This window comes from Perca fluviatilis, chromosome 3 (assembly GCF_010015445.1).
Source record: "Perca fluviatilis chromosome 3, GENO_Pfluv_1.0, whole genome shotgun sequence".
NCBI classification, from domain to species: Eukaryota; Metazoa; Chordata; class Actinopteri; order Perciformes; family Percidae; genus Perca; species Perca fluviatilis.
In genome coordinates, this window is record NC_053114.1 from 30703289 (window position 1) to 30722388 (window position 19100).

Below are 19100 nucleotides of genomic sequence, written 5' to 3' on the forward strand. Positions count from 1 at the left end.
CTATTTCTGGAAGAGTCCTTGAAAGCCACATTTGAGACCCTCATAACAGTTATTCAGGACACGAGGCAAAGGGCAAAAGATTAAAACCTCTTTTACTTCTGTGTTGCTAAACTTGCACAACATCTATTTCACTTCTTACCCCGCCCCCTCCTCCCTCTCTCTCTCTCTCTCTCTCTCTCTCTCTCTCTCTCTCTCTCTCTCTCTCCAAGTCAGTTTGACTTCCTTCCATCCATCCATGCTGACACTACTGTAGGTAACATAAACATACTGAGTCTCTCTTCAGACCACCGTAGCGGGAGCAGCAATGAATATAGGCTATGTGTTTGTGTAATACTACTGGGACACTCTTTGGAGGCACAGCACAAAGTGTGTATTGATAGCATTTTTTTTTTTACTGCGGGGCATTTTGCTCTCCAGTCAAAAATCACATTTTGTCACCATTAAAATGAAATATGTCAGAGGCAGATTGAACCACGCTGAACATGAATGAGAACTTTTAGTTCAGCCAAAGGGGTTTCAGCTGAGCTCTATCTCAGAGAGTTGATCTGCGTGCCACAGAACATAGACATATCTATTTGAACTGCACCTTTTAATAATTAAATGTTGACTTGTTCCAAAATGTCTCAGAATATTTTAAGATAAAAAAAAAAAAAGATCCATCATTTACAACATGAGGGGACACTTAATGCTTCCTTCCTGAAGGCCCATTCCTGATGCTTTAATGGCCCCAAAAACCTTCTTGTTTTTTCCATCGGCTTCTTACAGTGGTGGAAGAATTGAAATAGTTTACATAAAGGTCACATATTATGCTCTTTTTTAGGTTCATATTAGTTTTTGAGGTTTCTACTAGAACACGTTTCCATGCTTTAATGTTCAAAAAACACATTATCTTTCTCATACTGTCTGTCTCGATATACGTGTATTCACCCTCTGTCTGAAACGCTCCGTTTTAGCGCCTGTCTCTTAAAGCCCCTCTCCTGAAAAAGCCCAGGCTGCTCTGATTGGTCAGCATTTCTGGGTCTTCCGCATCTGCGCTCTCGGCATCTCTGAACCATCATTGCAGCCGTGGAACGAGTTTAACAGCACTGCGAAGGCACTTTCTACCTATATGTAGTATAGTTGTGATATCACAACGTACGGCTCGTTTAAAAACATAGTTTTTGAAAGGCACACTTTTTGAATTACTGCATTCAGATTTTCCTTTAAGAAAAAGTACAAAAGCATTATTAGCAAAATGTACTCAAACTATCAAAAAGGTGACATTTCCACATACACACACACCGCTGTTGAACAAAGAGTGTTGAACTCTTAATGAATAATACTTAGCAATGTTTTTTTCAAACTTTGACTCTGATTGTTACATATTTATTATGGCTATTTGATGTTATAGAAAAATACTTGAGGTTTGAAACCACATCTGCAGGGGCTTTAAAGAAAATCCCAAACCTAACTTAATTTAATTCTTAACTTTCATGTGTTCTCTTCCTCATAATCAGGACAGACCATCTCATGAACTGTGTTATATACCATTTTACAATTATGAGAAACTTCATCATAAATACTGTGATTCCTCTGACATTTAGAATAGGACCAAGTACACACATACACAACAAGGCACGATTCAAAATGTTCACTGAAATTTGCACACTGAAATTGTGACTAAAATTGTGACTTTCTAGACATTTCATCATTGCTATTTTTTACTGGAAGCGACCTTCCAGTTAAAAAAGCCTTTTAGTGGTTTTATTGGATGTCCTTTCTGTCACATGTAGCCTGCTATAAACACTGTTTTAGGACGTTTCCACAACACTAGTAAATATTAGGTTCTGGTGTGCCATACAGAGTCAAAAACATGCACAAATCTAATTCCAGTTTGAACTTAAGTCCCACCTAATTGCATACCAGTCAGTCTGGGACCCAACCTGTGTGATCCAGACAGGTTTGAGTACAGAAGTACTGCAGCTGATGTGCTGAGACCTAGAAAAAAGAAGTTTGGGTTGAGAAGCTAATGGTAAATATGTTTGTGATTGTTTGGTTTAGTTTGGCATTCTACAAAGGGCTTTCACTAAAGGGTAATGTCATTATTGATTACTGTGCTGATTATTTTCTTGATTAATAATTTAAATAATGAAAAGGAAGGGAAGGGAGAAATGAAGGAAAGGTCTGAAAGGAAAGAAGGAAGAAAGGGAGAAATGAAGGGATGGAAGGAAGAAATAAAGGGAAGGAAGGAAGGAAGGAAGAAAGGAAGGAAGGAAGGAAGGGACAGAGGAAGGAAGGGAGGGAGGAAAGAAAGAAAGGAGATTATGGACTATATATATACACAACTAGATTCAGAACCAGAGAAGGTAAAGAGAAATATTTTGTTTTCGCTTATTTAACCCGGGTTAAAGTGTCTCTGGCGCCCCTAGCGTCTCGTCGGAGCACATGCAGCTCCACGCCAGACAGTGACACCATAGCATGATGATCACAGATGTTCTCTTTCAGCTCTCGGAGCTCTCTTAATACATCCATGCCGGAGCCTAACAGATTTTTTACAAAAATCATTTCCTACAAAAATCATTTCCTACAGGGACTGTCCCCACCCCCTCTAGGCTACTCCGCTTTAGCACGAAACCGCACGGCACGGCTCGACTCGCTGCCAGCTGCCAGCCGGGGCCCTCCTCCAGGGCTGCCTGAGCCGGCTTTTGATTGGATTAGAGTGGGCTAGCCTTTGCCCTCTAACCCCGCTGATGTGGGCTGGCTGCTTCCTGCTCCCTCCGATCCCCCTGACCGACTGACGAAGCCTGCCGAAGCCGCACGGCGAAGCGCCCTGCACGGACACAACCGACCTGAACGAGCCGCTACAGCCCGACCAGAGCAGAGCCACAAAACACACAGGCAGGCGGACGAAAAAACTAGGCAGCCATGCGGAGGAAATCGAGGATACTGATATGTTTTGCGGTGCTGTGGGTGCTGGGGATAGCCTACTACTTCTACTCGGGGACAGCGTTGAGTCGAAAGGTAGGATTTCCGTTCCTCGACTGCTTTTTCTGGCTACACAGTCCGTCTCGGTGTCCGTGTGGATGTTGTCTTCGCGGACAAAGCGATGATGGAGCAGTGTGACTTGGCGCTGTTGGGTCTCTTTCCTTCTTTTCTGCTCAGTTTTTGCGGCTGCACCGATGCTGGGATGTGATAAAAGGCCCGCTAGTATCAGTGGGCAGGCATTGATTTGTTGGAAATGAGTGTAGACAAGGGCAGCGGGGTAGCGGGGCTGGCCGGGTCGGCGTGCACAGACCTCCCGCTGTGCCGGCGATTGCCTTCCCGAAGTGGAAGCGGTCGGAGCACGTCCACGCCGGGCAGCCTGTCAACCACTTTGAGCGCTGCTTTATGTGAGAGCAGAATAAAGGTGAAAGCACAGATAGTGATTGTTATTAATATTAGGCTGCTGGCCTGGCTCACAGGGCCGGGGGGGTGGAGGGGGGGTTAGCCTATAGAGCACGTCAGCACAAGCGACTGCTGCTCCCAGAAATGAGCAGAGATCAGGAAGTGTGCAGCTTAACGCTGAGTTAAATCACTGATACACCATGTCAGGATGTGATTTTAATAGGGCTTTAAACATTTTTTTTTTTTTTTTTTACTACTGTGGGAACAACCTAGATTTAGTTTAACCTGCTGTCATGTCCAGATTTTCTGTCGGCAGATGGCCAAGCTGTGTGAAAACATTTTAACATTTTTATTTATACACTCAGATGCCAGATTTGTACACCAAGTTTAAATTAATGCAGTCTATAATGTTGTTATAATGTTCAGTTTTTGTCGAAGCTGTTTGGAGATACAACTTTGTTTCTGATATTGTATCTACCCCATTTAGCCTACAAGTGTGGACTAAATATTAGAAACTAGAGCTGAAACTATTTATTAATAGATTGACAGAAAATGTGATAATCATTTAAGTCATTTTCTCAAGCAAAAAATGCCAAACATTTGATGGTTCCAACCAGGGGCGTAGCACCAAATTCCGAGAGAATGCCTGTACATAGGCATTCTCTATGGGCCCCTCCCCGCATCTACAGCTATTCATTCTAGTGTTTTGTGGGCCCTCATCACATGAGCGCCCTGTATAGCCTATTTACAGTGCTCAGCATAAGTGAATACACCAATGCTAAAGTTGACTAAAAAGAGGAATAAAAAATTGAAATTGATCTTAATGCCTTAATTAAAAAAATTAGGAAAAACAGTTATTTCATGGATCCAGGATACTATGCATCCTGATAAAGTTCCCTTGGTCTTTGGAATTAAAATAGCCCCACATCATCACATGCCCTTCACCATACCTAGAGATTGGCATGGGGTACTTTCAGTTAGACTAATAGCTGGTTTGATTTGCATTGAGAGATGATGTTATGGAAAGTAAAAGAAAATTGGTGTCGTTAAAGGTTGGATTTTTCCTAATTTTTTTTAATTTATGGCATTAAGATCAATTTCCAAAAGATGATTTTTTTTATTCCTCTTTTTAGTCAACTTTAGCATGGGTGTATTCACTTATGCTGAGCACTGTATATTCAGCCCTATCCTTAACACTTCTCATTATAATTTAATACAATTCAACAACACCACATTCTCCAAAATGACCACAAAGTTCAATCAACATCTCTCTAAAACAGTTTCAACAAAAACATTATTGCCTTCATCAAGGTAGGAATTATTGACATATGACACTCTAAACCTCAGTAGTAGTAGTAGTTGTAGTAGTTACTGGTAAGATTGACTTTGTGTATGTGGAGGCAAGGATTCCATTCATGACATACCAGGCCTGTACATGCAGTATTATGTCATGTGTGAAAGGTAAGTTGTGTGTAGAAGAGTGGTGAGGTGTAGAAGAAGACATGTTCCAATTGTACACACATCTATACACAGTATGTGTGTTTTAAATGCGCTGACACACCAACCCGATTATCGGCTGTCGGACAGTCTGGCGAGGTCGGTGACTGGAGTCTGTTTGGTGTGTTCCGTGCCGTCGTCAGTTGGAGGAGCCGTCTGCATTCAGTTTGGCCGATTTGACTTGGTGAATCGGCCAGTGGGCAGTCGGACTCAATGACCAATTACCAGAAATAACGAGCGGGATGAGTGTGACGAACGCCTCTCAAAATCTGAAGAAAGTCTTTTAAACTGACCTTTGTCGATCTGAAATCAAGACAGATTCAGCAACTGCACGGCCTATTTCTCGCTTAAAATGTTTTCAGAAACCCATTTCGGTGAACTATTTTCGTAAAATATGAGATCGCATTCCGAACGAGCCGCCATTATGGTCGGTTTTGAAATTCGGGAGAAGCCAGACCCACGTGACGTGTTCGTCCAATCAGCTGGGCGACAATACAGATTAGCGCCGCCTGCTGTTATGGAGACGTATTGCGCACACCTACTGTCACGAACGTACGCTCAAGTCGGCATCGCTTCGGTGTGTTCCGGGGCACTTTTTTGACCAACTCGGGGAGGCTGATCAGTCCGACCGCCTTTTCTGCCGACGGTTGGCCATCGGTTTGGTGTGTCAGAGCCTTGTCAGAGCACAGTCACTTTATTGTGTTAGTGGGTGTGGGTGTGTGTGTGCGTATATCCTGTTGTGTGTATGCATGCGTGGTTGTGTGCACAGTGTACTGCCTCTATTACCCCTCTAGATTTGGTTCTTTGTGTGTGAGTGTGAACGCCCTGTGTGTATTCCACCTGTCTCTTGTCTTGTCCTATCTGTCTCTCTGTGTTTGCTTTGCTCCAGTCAACCAGAGCAGCCCTTTTACTTTGCCATTAGGCTGATAGCTGTGCGTGCGTATGTGTATATTTGTGGTTTTTAAGGGGGTCAAAGTGACGCTCCACGATAAGCAACTTTCTCTGGAGTCGGATTGCAGGCAGCATTAGTATGGATCCTGGATTATCAGCTGCACCTGGCTGATGTCTTTACTCCGAGGGAGATGTAATCTGTTTAAACAAAGGTGGAGCTGCACAGGTTAAGTGTTGTTTTCCCTCACGTCTTCCTCCCGTTTGAAAGTGTCGAGGCATTTAAAAATTTGTCATTGCTCATGAAACGAATGTTAGCAGTGGGTTAGCGAATTTTTCAAAAAACCTCAAGATTCACACAAAGGCTTTACAAAGATGGACAAATCTTCTGAACCAAGGGCCTATGAAACAAAATTACAATCACATTTGCTGGTTGATGCATCCCTTAAATAAATAAATAAGAAATTCAAAATTTTGAATTTGTAGTCTGTTGTGTTGGTAGACTTTAGAGCTGCAACTAATGATTATCGATTAATCTGCAGATGATAATTTCTTTCAATTAATTGAATCCATAAAATGTCAAAATGTTTTAGGAGTTTGAATGACTGCCCAAAGATCAAAATACAATGTTTTAAAACATACAAACAGCAAATCTTTGTTTGAGAAGCTAGAACTGGAGAATGTTTGAGGTATTTCGTAATAATACGCTTAATAGACTAATTGTTTCAGTACTAGTGCCCTTGCCATCAACTCCTAATAAAAAGTTTGTAAGTGGTTTCTTTACCTTTTCACTTTTTACCTTATTTTGGCAACAACGAGGTGCATTGGAAATGTGAATTTAATTACAATGTCGAAAGGTTGCCAAATATGAATAAATGGTCCTTCTTGAGCATTCGTATGGTCATTCATTCATTAGTCAGATCTGAGATAATGGCGACTTGCTGATGTCTGGAGACTGTTTAGCGGTGCAAAGAAAATTGGACAAAGGCATGCCCATGAGCAGTGCTTATATTTTTAACTTAAAAATTTCCAAGCAACCTATTCATCCAACTTTACACCTCCCAAAGCTACATGTCGTTGTGTCATCGCTGCTTGCATCCACTGTGGTGTATCCAACAGCTCTGTGGGACTCGCACTCTCATGGCAGCTTATTCAAATGCCCGCTTCTGACTAATCTGAAGGACAGTATCTCTGCCAGAGGAATTAGTTCAACTAGTTCTCCAGCTCTGTCAGACACACCCATAATACTGTGGCTCTTAAGATCAAAGCGCCCACCAAATAGCATTTCTACTATTATCAGTTCAAAAGTACCCTATTTGGAACAATGTCCCTCTGGTAAGAGTTTGTGTGCCAATTTAAAGACACATTTTGAACACACTATCAGTGCCTGTAAGCTATCACAGCATGCAAAAATTAATATTGCCAATTCTAATATATTCCTTGCAAACTTTTTTTTTTGGTCTGGCAATAGAAAAAACAACTGCTATGTCACCATGTTTCCCCAGAGGTCACAAGCAAACCTTTGTACAAAATGTTCCTCATATCTTTAATCCTAAATTTAGAGCTGCGTCACTGGGAAAGTTTATTTTTATTAGTGTACACAGTGATATTGAGTGTTCTTGAGCAAATTTCTGAGATTTGAAATACAATGACTTTTAAGGCTGGGGTAGGCAGTTTTTTGGGCGTTTTTTAAGTGGTCTGAGCGAAAACTAGACTTCTGCACCTCCTCAGTGGCTCTGTTTTCAGGCTTTATAAAATGTAGCTCGTTAGGAAAGACTTTGGCCATCTCAAGTCATTTCAGAGAGAGGGCGTTCCTATTGGCTGTTATACAAATGCAGATGTGCGTGCAAGTCCCTTCGGATGGTTAAAGCCTGAAGGCCTTTTTACAGTCGCCGTTCCCGACCTTTCGCGCGACTATGTGACGTCAAAATGACATAGATCTCTTTTTTTCAGTGGCGCACAACAAAGCGGAAACGGGAAGCATGGACGAGTTCTCTCTTGTAAACTTACTGGGTTAACATGAGTTCTTTTATGGTGAATGAAAGGCTTGATCCGACGAGGTAGGTCACCAAATCGTTGTGCAGACATTCTGAAGTATTCAAAGTGCTTCTCTTCGTCTGTCATCCTCAGTTGTTTCACGAGGATATTGAACTCGCCATATTTATGTCTGCCGTTTTTCAAAGGACGAACATTCCACCTTCTTTTTCTTCGTTTCTTTGCAAGCAGGCTCAAAAGCAGCTGTTCTTCCTCATCCATTGACTCCAATATCATCTTAGCCACTGTTTTTTTTTTTTACGTCAATGCTGCCAGTTCTGCTATTGTTTACCTTTTTTCTTCTTCTAGTCCGTAGAAATAGCAAAGTCGGTAGCCTTTCCTCAGTTGCAACACCTATGTTCAGGAGAAGACTGCAACTAGTATCGCGACCACCACGCGCAAGTATAAATAGTTATGGCGCTCCCATGGTGTCACACTGTCACCGCTTTCTATAGTATTTAGATATGTATTCCTGCAGTGTGTAGTTTATGGACTGAAGGTGAAATTTCCCCTTTCTTTCTTATCCCATAGACAATAAACGGTGTGTAGAATGACATGAAACTTTGGGAGACACCCAGTAGCTGGATTTAGTACAAAAATGTCTGTATCTGTGCATTGTTGTACACAGGAGGATAATGTGGCAAACATGAGCCCGCTGGCTCATCAGGATGCCCCATTTAAGTCTTCCTTGTTGGACAGACCTCAGAGGGCTTTTCCTTCCAGCTCAAAGAGACCGGCATCCCACTGTTGAGTCCACTTTCCTGCTAATCAGCGGTGTAAGGAGGGCTAAATAGCAGATTGTCGAGGGTGGCAGGAAAAAACAACAAACACAGACTTTATAAGAAAGTTATCAGCTGTTTGAGTAAAGCTGCATAGAGCCAGTATTTTATTTATCAAAGTATTAACCAGTTGATTATTTTTCTTTGTCACGCCTCTTATAGAAATATAGATCAGCACAAATGTAATGTAATAATATCGTTCAATTACTATAAACTGTATTAACTTAATAGGGGCAGAGGGAAGAATCACCGAACACAAGAACAAATCACATATACACGTGGTAAACACAGTCATGCCAGACTGACTCAAGCACACACTGTTCACTGTTGATATGGAGCCGAGCTCTCACCCAAAGGTGGATCACGGCAGTAGAATTCCAAGTATTTCTCAGCGTGTTGTGATTAGCCAGAGGTTTGGATTAGTTTTTTAGTTTGTGGCAGAGGATTTCAGAAGTGAGTTCAGTGCTTTTCTATAAGCAAACTGTGGAGAGGCGCACACATGAATCGGCTTAGCAGGGTTTCGGAGAGCTTTTAACGCTGGCTGGTCCAGAGCTCGTGAGTAAAAGATGCAGCCTCTGTTATCTGTAGCTCTAGGCATTTAGCTTCTGCCTATCTGTGCATGTCTGAAACTACGACTTTATCGATACATCTGTCTCGCGTCACAGGCAGTGTGGCTTCATCGGCTCTGATTATTTTGCTGTTTTAAAGCAGAAAATATCTGAAAAATTGATCCGTAACACCTCACACTCAGTGATGATGAAGGTGATGATGACACATTATTAGCGTGTGTTTTGTCTTTGGCCTATATTAGTGGGTAGTATGCCGAACAAGGTTGATGCTGGCCTCTGCTCCTCAGCACTGGAGCCCGCACTGTCTAGTGGAGTAAGACACAACATCAGCCATCTTAACAGTCAAATCTTTAATGTATGTATGTTTGTATATAATATGTATATAATATTTACACACTCATTGCTTTAATCATAATACTGATTGCATGTGTTAGAACCCCTGCTGTGTAACTGCAGTACAATCATCTAGCTAAAAGAGCTGTGGCTTTAAAACCACTTGAGGCCTCAGCAGTTCAATATGTTTATAATGCCAGTACACAGTGTAATTTCAGCCAGTGTGCAGATCCATTATTACAAACTAACTAAATGCAGTTCCATAGAGCAAACACTGAATCGATAAAAGGCTTAAATTAAGGTGGGGGTTCCCTGGGTACTGAATCGTGCGTGTGTGCGTGCGTGCATGCGTGCAATAGGTAATGATTACTTCTGACAGATTGACAGATGCTCGACAGATTCAGAATCAGAAAAGGATTTATTGCCAAGTAAGTAATACAATGAATTTGCCGTGGTGTAAATAGAGATACCAGAAAAGATGTGTCACTGTTTATATAGGATTTTAGGGGAGTGCCTTGCTCAAGGGACAGTTGGGAGGAACTATGGGATGAAAGAAGCTGTAACTGTTTCATCTGGCCCTTCCAGATTTTCCTAGGAAATGTGGGGAATTAGGCACCAGGCACAGTAGTCCTGTCAAGCGTTGGAGAATAAAAACAGTCTGATTTTACGTTTTCCTTATTATAGGCTAACTGGCTCTACACTGCAATATACAAGAACAATGCTGTTCCTATTTTTGTATATCTTGTATGTGGATCATCAGCTGGTGAGAACTGAGCTGGTGAGCTACATGCAGTGAGAACTGCATGTAGCTTTCAGCATCGTATGTAGCCACTGTGTGTATATTTAAGATCCCTTTACAGGGTTCTTGTTTTAATACAAGTTAGCTGAAAACACTAAAAAGTCAGTCTGAGACCGCAGTTTCAACCATCTCATGGAACTAACATTGGCTTTATTAGCTAATGTAAGCTAACTAAGCTAATTGTTTTTTTAACTAAGCTAATTAGCTTAACAAGTTCGCTAGCAGTTTTTACTTCAGCTGGACGTACCTTTCTCTGAAATTGAAGGGGCTGGACTCAGAACATTAGTATAGCAGCAAACAAATATTTGCTATGTACTGTAAATATATAGTGGAGTTATGGCGTCCTGATCTGAGAATGAAGTCACACTCACTCTTCGTGTGTGTGTGTGTGTGTGTGTGTGTGTGTGTGTGTGTGTGTGTGTGTGTGTGTGGTAATCCAAGCTTGTCTGTTCTTTGTTTTAATAGCTGGTAGCCGGTACACTTCTTTTTTGTATTTTGAGTACAGCTCCTTAAATTACAATTCTTTTCAAAAATGATTGGGTGTTAAATCTGCCACTATAAACATTGTAAACTGCATATATGCCATGTGGGAACTGAAAAGCTTGACAGCTATAGCAACAGTAACTAAGGGGGGCAGCTAAGCTTAGCAAACATTACAATTCAAGCACTTACTATAATTTAGGCCCCGCAAAAATGCAACAAAAAGACAAAAGTTGATGATGGAAAGCTGGCAGTAGCGTTTTTTGGCATGGGCGAAGCGGGCAGCCGCCCGGGGTGGCATTTTTTCATGACACACGAGGGTGGCACAAGCACTTAAAAAAAAAAAAATCCTCGAAGCGGTTTTCTACTGTATCATTTTACCGTGTGGGGAACTGGCAAATTGGCGCCACTGCTTGCTGAGAAGGTACCGTACACAAAGAAGCTGTGTGAGAAGGGGAAGGGGAGGGGGGAGGGGGGAGGGGGGGACAGTTCACCTCTGGGTCGAACGGGTTGCTGGGCATAGGCGCCGCTACCGTTGGTGCTCCGCTAATACTGAGCACCCACGAAGCTGATCGCGGTTACATGTGTCAGTTACATTTTTCATCTCCAATCCTATCCTGAGTTGAATTCATTCCGAAGTCATTCCGAATCTTGCAGAGACGGAGAGTGTAGGTATATGTAAGGAGATAGCATAGGCACAGGCTAATTACTGATCACTAAAATGCTAGTTAACATTAGTAATTAAACTTAAACAGCTAACGTAAGTCGAAACTGCCTGCAAGCTTCTCCTGTACTGTAATTTCTCTACTGTGCGACAGTAAGTCTCGTGGTTATGACACAATCGTTAGCCTATTTTTACAAAAACGTTTGCTACGGAGCCATAACGTGAGGTACAAGGTAATAGAGCTTTTTATACATTGTCGTGTTTCTTTAGAAATAAACAATGGACAAATAGAGTCTTTAAATGCTTCAGATGTAAAGTTATTTGCTGTCAAAGTGCCATCAAAATAAATGGCAGTCAATGGGATGCTAACGGGGGGTGAATGCTTGTTAGCATCAAAATGGCGCCATAGGAGCTATGCATTGTGAGGAGAAGCTTGCCCCCTTGGTGAGCACCCATGGAGGAAAACATAAATCGGCGCCTATGTTGCTTGGTCTCCTAAATGGAATGGTCCGGACAAGGGCCAGAAAGGTCAGGTTTTAGTTTGTGTTTTCTGTTCTTAGTGCAATAGTGTATTGTGTGATGATGGATTTGTGCGATTTAGAATATTTATTCTATATTTTATTTGCATATTATTCTTAATATTTTATATTATTGTTGTGCTCTGCTCTTGTTACATTTGATTGTATATATTTTTGGCACATTTTTTTATTTATATATATATATATATTTATTATTATTATTATTATTATTATTATTATTATTATAACAACAAAAGTGAAAGAGAAAGTTATATTTCAAATATTTCATTAGAACATTTGAAAAACACACTTAAGAGAACCCAGTTATTTAACTATTGCAACTTTTTAAGTTGCACAATCTCCACCTCTTACATTTTCCAAAGACAATGAACACAGTTCTGCACAAAATATGACAGTATAAGTTATCAGAACTTAAAATAAATATGCACTTTTAAGTAATTTGTTTGCTTGAAGGGGATCTCTCCCTGGGTGTAATTCAATGTAGAACCGCCACTGAAAGCTGGAGGCAGAATGATGAAACAAGGGAAAAGTGGTAGAAAAAGAGTTACTGGATCCAAAGCAGGAGAATGGTGGGTTGTGTCGGATTTGGCAGCTTTTATTTCCACCAGTCCGAAGGAGTTAGTCCTGAAACCCAATGACTGACTGCGGTGAACAGACAGCTGTGCAGATACCAGGAGATATAGAGACCTCGCCAAGAGAGAAGACAAATAGTTGAGTTAATATCACCGTAAAGGTAGGTGTTTAAAAGAGCCGCTCATATCTGTGGATATCAAACTGGCAGTTAGTTTCACTACATCCTGATCTGTGGCATGAGAACTCCAGTTTTTATTTACTTTATTTATTCCGTTTTTCTCTCTTTTGTATCAATCCCTCTCGGTCATTGGTAATTTCCTTGTGGTTAAACACCGCATGCTGCATCTGTGAGCGTGCTCTAAACTGTATTATTTTCTTCTTATGATGATTTTCTTCCCTGGCAGATGACGAGCATTCATGGATCGGTTGAAAGGGATGAGGATATTCATAGTTAATGGAACCATTGCCGAGGCGAGAGCTTTTGAAAGATCTGTTTTTTATTCAAACATCAAGAGATTCAATTTGTCCCCGAGAGGCGAACCTTTGTAGCTGCTTTACAATATTGACGTCTTCTGAACTTCACAGCGAAGCCAGTCAGGTCAGCAGTAATATGTGTTCCTGTTATCAGGCTAAAGTATTCAAATAGCCTGATTGGGAGCGCAGGTGGCCATGCTGTTTTGCCTGTGCCCTCTTTGTGGCAAGGACATTCAAATCACTAAATAAATGACAGCAAAAGTGCAACAACCATCCCTATAATTATTTACTTGGTGCGCTTCCCGTCACTGCTACTGGGCTGTGTAATGCTTTAATGGAAATGTTGCTCACAGTTGTTTGTGTGACTGGAGTTATGAAAATGATGTGCATGGTTTTTGAGAATAACTTAATTTCTCTTCTCATGTAGCTACACTTGAAAACCAGCTGGAATGTCTTTAACATGATTCATAATTTTAATATTAAAGCGCCCATATTATGCTCATTTTCAGGTTCATAACTGTATTTTAAGGTTGTACCAGAATAGGTTTACATGGTTTAATTTTCAAAAAACACCATATTGTTGTTGTACTGCACAGCTCTCTCTCACTGCTGTAGATTCTCTTTTCACCTGGTTTCTGTTTTAGCTACAGAGTGAGACCTCTTTTCATCTTCTTCTTCTGTACTATCTTTGATTGCACTCGCACATGCTCAGTAGTTCACAAGTAGATCATGTCAGCTAGCTAACTCTAGAGACAGTAAAAGAAAGCCTGTTTCTCCAACTTTGGTCAGTTACAAAGCAGGATTAGCTGGGAGACTTCTAAATGAGGGCGCACATGGAAGTAGTTCTTTTGTAGATTATGGTGAACTTGTGTGTGTTGTAGCAGTGCTTTGCTATTGAGAACGACGTAGCATGCTAGCGTTAGCATTAGCGTTAGCATGCTAATGCTAACGGTTAGCATGCTAACGAGCTAACTGTTGTGGTTAGCCAGCTCATTTCATTTGACTGTAGCGTTAAAATTAAAAAAAAAAAAAAAAAAAATAAAAATTTTATAAAAAAAAAAAAAAAAATTTTTTTTTTTTTTGTATGTGTGTGGAAGCACCAGAGACACAAAAGAACACCCCAAATCCCAGAAAAAGTGATTTTTTCATAATATGGGCACTTTAATTTGATATTCAACAACATGAAAGACAAAGTGCTCGGCTTACATTATACCAAAAGACTCAGTTGTGTCAGGGAAATTTGTCTTTTTGAAAATCAAATTTGTCTTTTGAAAATGAAAAGAAAGGTTTAGCTCTACCTTTGCGACCTATGATTGATAATTCAAGATTCAAGACAGTTGTGTGTGCTATGATTGGAAGTATGAAATTACTTTATCAAAAGGCAAACCGTCTGTATCTGCTCTCTAGAGAATATTTTAGTTCAACCTGTTTTTTGAAGGATACAAAATCTCTGTCTGAATGTCCCGTCTCCCCCGCTCTCAGCTGTTTGTTTCTGCCAACATTCAAAACAAATAAAACGCAAAGCAGACTGACATACATGTAAACAGGCACCCTGGCCACCCACTTCATCCTCATCCTGAAACATTCACAGTAAATGTGTGTTTTCCTGTCACATTTGGGTCACAGACTGACATTGTGCATCGGCATCAACTTCAAATGAGGTGCAAATCTTTGTTCACCCATTTCCTTCTCTCAACAGAATGTTTTGGCAGCATCACAATAATCAAGATATTCTACTTCAGTATGTCATGACACTGTAGTCTGGCTATCACCAGACCCAGCTCAATCTTTTAAGATTGAACGTTAGTCTGGGGAGTCTGTTCTGTATTTCCTACTGCACAAGAGGCGTGATCAACGGGCATAGTTCAAATGACTCCACGCAGTTGGATAGTCCTTCAACCAATCAGACCAACGATCGGGGTGACGTACTTTGCAGAGCGAAAAAAAAAAGAGCCGGTCAGTAGTAAGGCAGACACATCCTTCTTTTGTAGTTTTGCACTTTTCTAATTTCTGTTCCGTTTTCAGAGAAAACTTGCCTTTGAAATCTTTTAAAACAGCAGTGACAGCGGCATCAACGGGTTACTGCGCTTTGGTGGCCGTCAGGTTGAATGTAAACAAAAAGCTGCTTGCCTTCGCTTCTCTATCGTCATCGCGTTAAACCCGCCAATAGCGCGCCAGGTGGATAAGCCAGTTTGTGATTGGTTCCTACAAACGGAAGCAGGATAGATAAACGTACAGGTTTCCAGCCTGAGCTGCAAGGCCAAATCAAATTGCCGGCAGATCGGGCTGGGTTTACCCAGTCTAATGACACTTCTGACTTTGAAAATCATATTGAATATTAAAAAAAAAATGTTTAATTGAAGAAATAATATTCTCTCATTTATTTCAGATGGGTTGAGGGAGATTTGATCAACACATGATTAGGGTTGGGTATCGTTTGGATTTTGCACAAAAACGACAGTCGGCAACATTAAAGAACTGCTTGTTTATATGGTCAAAATTAAATGATTTATTAATGTAATAACAATGACTTATAAAAAATAACCAATTTCACCAGTAAATTGCTGGTAAATGACAAAAACAACCACTAGATGGGGGAAAAAAAAGGGTATTTTACAATAACTTTGAATGCACCACGAGGCTGACGAGGCGAGTTTCCAGTAAACAAACCGTCTGTGTTGTTTTTCCGACAACAGCAGCTGCAGACTGTATGTCCCGCTGTTGGAATCCTCTACAGTGAAATACAGTCACACCTTTACACCGTTTAGCTGTCAGCATTTAACCGTGTTTAACCCAGCTACTAGGTAACGGTAGGCTAATGTTACCTGCTGTCAAGTGTAGTGTTAAAGCTATAGTGCGTAGTCTCCCACAATTCTGTGAGTGCATCCACATGACACAAGCCCTCCGTGAACGAGCTTCACCCCCACCCCTTCCCCACGCAGTTGCTAGTAGCCAAGGGGACATGGGGGTTAAAAAAAACTGCCTTTATTCAGTCCCCCTTAGAGCAGATCGTCCTGTGTTCCACTAGGAGGCTCAGAAGGCCAGCCCTTGTAAATTGGCCACATCTGCGCTCTGATTTACAGCCTCTTGTCTTCTAAGCAACCGGCAGTGGCGTTGCATTTTATTTATTAACATGTCACTTCATACTCTATGCTTGAGGCTAAGATTGTGTTTATCTAGTGTATTGTGTTTAAATTGCGAAGTGCCTGTACTGTCGGCAAACTTCGTGTTCCCCACAGTTCTGGGGTAGCGCATGCAACATTCTCAGTTCATGGTGTTCGTCTCCTTACAGTACCTCAACCAGCTTAATTCTCGCAGCCAGTCTTCCTGAAAATGTTGGGTTCGGGCCTTTTTCGCCACACAAACCTCTGACTCTGAATCATCATCCAACAGTGAGACTGTAGACTCTGGCACTAGCACGCTAGCCGCAGGTCGGAAAAACGAGTCAATAGTTCGCTTGCTCATTGTTCAGATGCACAGGGCAGGTTGTGATATCGGTCTCCATCCCACAGACGTTTACGCACGCTCGATTATCTCTAGGACCCTCCCCCTCACAACCCGAATTTTATATCCGGTAGCACACTCTCAAATTTTGCTCGCAGTCTGGAGCCCTGAAAAAGGAAGAAATGTCCAAATAATGTCTGGCCATCTGCCAAAGTGGTGGTTAGATTTTTTTAGTCTGGTGGGAGGTGTTAATTTCTCACACTGCATTACATCATGGCCATTCAATAAAGAACCGGCATTTGTTTTCAGCTTTACTCAGTAAAAATGTCATCCTATAAGATGCAACCAAAAACCCTCATGGTGCGGTTAAAACAGCTATTAAGGATAATACATTTGGGGAGAAGATGCAGATATAACAAATTTCTTTTCCTCTGACAGTCTCCTCAACAGACCAGAATGCAATGCAGTCAAAAGACAGGTTGTGTTTTATCTTATGCTGCGTTCCATTATCTTCGGAACTCGGAAGCCGGAGCTGGGAATGACGTCATACCCGAGTTGAATGCGTTCCATTCAAAAGTCGGATTTTCATTGTTGTCATTAGCTCTAGCCCGGTTAGCATTTTATTGTTAGCAATACCAGTTGATAACAACGCATTACGCCGTTTTTTGTGCATGCAAACAGCGTAACAACATGTCCACAGATAGAAGTTGGACATGCCTGTGTGAACGACTGATTTAGTGACACAAATGAGACAGAAGTGCTTATAACTTTATGTTACTGCAGCTTTCACAACTGTTGATTCACAACTGTTGAAAATCAAACGTTTGATTTTGAACTTGGGCTACTGCGAGGTTGTCCAAGTTCCGAGCTCGGAAATCTGAGGTCAGGGGGCGTGTTTCCAACTTTGACCTCGGAAAATCCGAGTTCAGAGGTAAATAGAACGCGGCATAAGTGCAACCCCCAGTTTTCCTCAACTGGAACAACTGTCATGATCACTGGTGCTATCAAAATCTCAGACATGGAGGTCGCCTGAAGGAATTCTGTAGAAATGTAGGAAATAAGTAAGCGCACGAAGAGTGGGAAAAGAAGGACGTGGAAAATAGATGCAACAAAAAGGTGAATTCCAACACTTAATATCTAAAAGATATTTATTGTAATGTGTAGAATAAAGGTTGACAGAATGATTATTGGTTAAACTGACTGACTACAGCTGCCACTCGTGACTTCTCCACCCTTGTTACCCGAAACACTATCAGACACACTGCTACACACTGACACCCATAAAAAGGTCCAAATTCCACAATAAAGTTTTTAATGTTATGTCGATACTAGTAAAGAAAAGCTTGCAAAGTGTCTTTTTACAATATGTTGAAATGGGTTTGTCAGGAAACACAAGTGCTGTCTCAGCTCTACTGGCTTCTTCCAGTTTAAAATGAGTGAGAATAGTATGAATGAGTGACAAAAGGGTTGGAAACTAAAGTGACCCGTTTATGTGCAGACTCCTGTATTTCCATTTTGTTAGAGCCCTGTAGGTTCATATATGCAGAGTCATGACACTATCGATGTAAGTAGCTGAAATGAATAATTAGAGGTGTGTGTGTGTGTGTGTGTGTGTGTGTGTGTGTGTGTGTGTGTGTGTGTGTGTGTGTGTGTGTGTGTGTGTGTGTGTGTGTGTGTGTGTGTGTGTGTGTGTGTGTGTGGTTTACCACATGTTTTTTCATTTTGCTGGCTTTTCCTGTAGGCTCCCCTCTCAGGGACACGTCGGCAGATTTAGGACTTACGTGTTTGTGTCTCAGACTGTCCTGTGTTTATATAGCAACTTATTACACAATTTGGTGAGACAGAAATGTTTTTTCCCCCCTTCAAGTGAAGTTGCTGTGTCCAACCTGGATGCCTCACAAAAAGGTAGCATGAATAGGTGTCATCTGTCCAAGTGGTTGAAATTCTAAAGGGAAAAAAGCCTGAAAATCATCATTTACACAAAAAAAGAGACTCCTGAGACATCACGGCTTTTCTGGTGCTAAAACAGACTGCTACAGTATGGCATATTCCTCTGGTAACAGAAACCTTAGATGGTGGTTCTGTAAAAATAGACACATGCATTTAAACATTTAACATGATGGCTCGGTTTTAACATAAAACTCAGTCCAAGGTTCCTATCAGCAGAGGTTTATATGTAATGCCAGACAAGTTCTGCTGCCTCAGGACTTTACAGCCTATACCAGTTGTAAGTTGAGTTCATTACGATTATTTATGGTAGGGAATTCTTTGTTACTCCAAATAAGCTGCTGTATCCATCAGTTCTAGTCAGGAATACCAGCGCTGCCAGCAAACAGATTTAGGCTGAAATAAACAGACATGGTTTTTGAACATTTCCAAACATTTCAAGTGGTGAATCTGTCACATTTATCATTGTCAATTGCATATGTGAGTGTGGGAATCATAAGTTTGACAGGTGTAGCAACAGTAACTAAGGGGATGAAACCTAATAAACGTGTGTGTGTGTGGGAGGCGATGCTTGTTCCCCTGACTCGGGCCATATTTCAGTGTGCGGTGATGTTAAACTCTTCAGTTTCTCTCCTGCAGGCCATATGGTAATACACTCACTTCCCTCTGTCTCTCCCACCTTCTCTTTTCCTTCTATATTTTCTTTTCTTGGTTATT

At 41.3% G+C, this 19100-nt stretch overlaps 1 protein-coding gene across 1 annotated transcript in view; it reads left to right on the plus strand.

Annotated features, from left to right (window-relative positions):
- The first annotated feature begins 2904 nt into the window (after window positions 1-2904).
- Window positions 2905-19100, plus strand: part of galnt2 (UDP-N-acetyl-alpha-D-galactosamine:polypeptide N-acetylgalactosaminyltransferase 2) — a 62886-nt gene continuing 46690 nt past the window's right edge. Inside the window, exon 1 of the mRNA XM_039794666.1 lies at window positions 2905-3000. Coding sequence (XP_039650600.1) covers window positions 2905-3000 — 96 coding nt within the window. The remainder of the gene's footprint in view (window positions 3001-19100) is intronic.